Below are 3,317 nucleotides of genomic sequence, written 5' to 3'. Positions count from 1 at the left end.
GCTCTTGCGCTCCCCGCCAGTCAGTCGCACGCAGCGTGGGGCGCTAGGCCGCCTCCCCCGCTCGGGTCCCAACTTTGGCACGGTTCCCAGCAGGCGCGGATCGCGGCTGCTTCTCTCTGCCCGGAATACTTCCGGGAGCGCACAGCCGCAGCGCCGGGGAGAAGGAGCGCTCGCAGTCTGCGGGCGCCGGGCGGCGATCCGGCAGTCGACTTCCTTGGCGTGGTTCCAGACCCCCTGACGACACCAACCTCGGTGTCGGCACCAGACAGCCAGGTTCCGCCTTTCTGTGAGGGGGGCACGGTGGCCGTACAGTCCCCAGGGGAAGCTTTAGCTTGGACCTTAATGCAGTCGGAGGGATTAGCATATCTGGGCAGAGGGGTGAGGGATTGCTTCGAAAGGATTTCCTAAAGAGGTATCGGTGCCTTATTGGAATGCCCTTGCCAAAGGCTTTTGGGTTTTTGTTTTGTTTTCTAATTGCTTTAGAAAGGCGTTGTGAGCGTGTTTTGTAAAGTGTTATATTAATAGTAGACCGTGTCTTGTAATGCAAGCATAAATCTTAGAAGGTGCGTTTTCAAATCGAGAGGAGAAATAGGAAGTGTAAGTAAATATTTTGTAGATACTTTGTTGAAACTATGAAATATCTTGTCCTGGATTGAAATGTATAAACTGGAATTAGAAAAATTTTAAAACTCACTTACCCACAAGCATTTTTGGTTTCCAGAAGTTTTAATTTGCTGCCTCTCTTCCCTTGCTGTTTTATTAACGACACTTTCCGCTGTACTTTGATATAAGTTACTCAACTCATAGCTTTTCCTGGTCAGTACTTACAGCTATGTAGAGGCACAGGTGACTTTGGACCCAGGTCCTCTGACTCCCTTAGGGCATTTTCTGTGGGTTGGTTGCCTGTATTATTGAGTAAAGTCTTTTCCTCAAATAATTTGCTTGGACCTAACTTCACTTACTGCCTTAGCACTTCTTAATTTAATTAATTATTTAATTTTGAGACGGAGTCTTGCTCTGTGGCCAGCCTGGAGTGCAGTGGCGCGATCTCGGCTCACTGCAGCCTCCGCCTCCCGGATTCACGTCATTCTGCCTCAGCCTCCTGAGTAGCTGGGACTATAGGCGCCTGCAACCACGCCCAGCTAATTTTTGTATATTTAGTTGAGACAGGGTTTCACGATGTTGGCCAGGCTGGTCTCAAACTCCTGACCTCAAATGATCCACCCGCCTGGGCCTCCCAAAGAGCTGGGATTACAGACTCGTGAGCCACTGTGCCCAGCCTGCCTTAGCACTTTAACTAGCTTGATCTCAAGTTGAGTCTTCCATCCCTGGATTGGAGTGACAAGCTATTTTTTCCCCTTTCTTACCAATTTACATCTTTGTAACTATTTTAAATGGGAAGGTTAATCCACCTCCCCTTCCTCGGCGTTTTGATTTTGCCCCCCCTTTGAGAGGAACTGAATGTTGACAGTGGTAGATCTGTCCTCAGAGACTCCTCCAGTGGCACCCCCTGAGGGAGCACTAGGAAGTCATGCTGTTGCAGAGCGTGGCATGATACAGTTCTATGGAACTCCAATTTGAAGACTAGGAACACCTTTGCTGGCAGGCAGTATAGCTGTGATAGATTTAAAACAGTGTAAAATAACAGCCATTAGTAGTTTTATATGAAAGATACATTGTTGAACCAGCGAGTTTTAATTTTCACGTTACAATTTTTGCTGCTTGTATTAGCAGACAAGTATATAGATGTCAGAGGTTTAAGAAACAAATCATGGGGAAAACATTGCTTGAGACCCTGTGATCTAGTCCAGAATTAACTCTTCTAAAAGCTTGAAATTGGAGTGGAGCTGTAAGAGGATTCTCCTTACCACTGTGCCCCAGAGCTGGACTTAGTCACTTGCTGAGCTGCCTTGCAGCTTACGTGGTCCCTAGGCTGAATGAGGCACAGGCTGACTCCTGGGGGAAAGTGCAGTATCCTGGCTTCCTTCACCTGTTGGAAGGTTTCCAGACTTCCTCTGGTGCTAGAGACTCTGCAAGGCTACACACATTAGCCCCCAAATCTGATGAAGTTAGTCTCCCTTTTAGGATGCCTCACTGACTCCTTTGGCCCAGGGAATGCAGTCCAGATTGCTTAGTCTTCATAGTTTTGCATCCCAACCCATTGCCTGGGCAAGCGTGCACATGGCTGTCTTCTAGACTAGCTTGATGTGTCTGGAGCACAGAAGGTGTGCCTTGCTCATCCTTGTATCTCCTGACTGGTTGTGGGTGTGAAACACATTTTTTTAAAAACCTGAATAATTAAAGTACCTACTATGATCCAAGAGCTGTATATGCCATCTCATTTAATCCTCTCAAGGGGAATATGAGGTATTTTACTGAATGAGAAAGTAACGTCAAGAGATACAGTGACTTGCCTAAGATCCACAGAGAGAGATTTAAATCTCTGTTGATCACACTCAAAGCCTGTGCCTCATTCAGCCTCACTCATGAAGCTACAGTGAGCCAAGATCATGCCACTGCACTCCAGCCTAGGCAACTGAGCGAGATTCTGTCTCGAAAAAAAAAAAAGGACTTCATAACATGGCAGCCACCGGTGTCACCCTTGATGTAATGTTTAATGCAGCTAATCTTCCCAAAGCTGAGGAAACTGACACCCACAGTTGATAGTTGAGAAAACTGTGAGCTGTCCAAGGTCACACAACTAGTAACTGGTGGAGATAGAATTGCAAACCAGATCCAATGGACTGCTCTTCCCACGGCCCAAGTGCCTCTTATGAATAATACATGCATACTTGCTTGTTTATACAGGCACAGTTTTCATGGGCTCATTATGACTGGATAATGTGTTTACTTTCGTAAGGAGTGTAGGCAGGTCATTTGTTTGAATTCACAGACACTTCTGTAGCCTCAGCTAATTTAAAAAATAATGTAAGGTTAGTAATGTGTAAAGTGGCAAATTGGCAGCATATATCAGAAGACTTAGAAATGTTTATTCTTTTTCAGCTAACTATTTCACTTTTAGGAATTTACTCTTGGGAAAGAATCAGAGATGCATAAAAATATTACATGTGGAGAATGCTCATCTCAGATGTTATTATCTTACATATAATATTATTATATATGGAAAAATTGGAAGCAATCTGAATGTCCACTATAGGGATTGGTTAATTAAATTATGGCATGAGGCCAGGTGTGGTGGCTCACGCCTGTAATCCCAGCACTTTGAGAGGCTGAGGCGGGTGGATCACCTGTGGTCAGGAGTTCAAGACCAGCCTGGCCAACATGGTGAAACCCTGTCTCTACTAAAAATACAAAAA

The 3,317-nt window shown here is 45.5% G+C and overlaps 1 protein-coding gene across 1 annotated transcript in view; it reads left to right on the top strand.

Annotated features, from left to right (window-relative positions):
- Window positions 1-3,317, top strand: part of VPS36 (vacuolar protein sorting 36 homolog (S. cerevisiae)) — a 37,328-nt gene that overhangs the window by 445 nt on the left and 33,566 nt on the right. Inside the window, exon 2 of the mRNA XM_011927439.1 lies at window positions 21-378. Coding sequence (XP_011782829.1) covers window positions 21-378 — 358 coding nt within the window. The remainder of the gene's footprint in view (window positions 1-20; window positions 379-3,317) is intronic.

Source organism: Colobus angolensis, unplaced genomic scaffold (assembly GCF_000951035.1).
Source record: "Colobus angolensis palliatus isolate OR3802 unplaced genomic scaffold, Cang.pa_1.0 Scaffold712, whole genome shotgun sequence".
Classification (NCBI taxonomy): Eukaryota; Metazoa; Chordata; class Mammalia; order Primates; family Cercopithecidae; genus Colobus; species Colobus angolensis.
The sequence above is the reverse complement of the archived record's forward strand: the minus strand, read 5'-3'. Positions and strand labels throughout refer to the sequence as shown.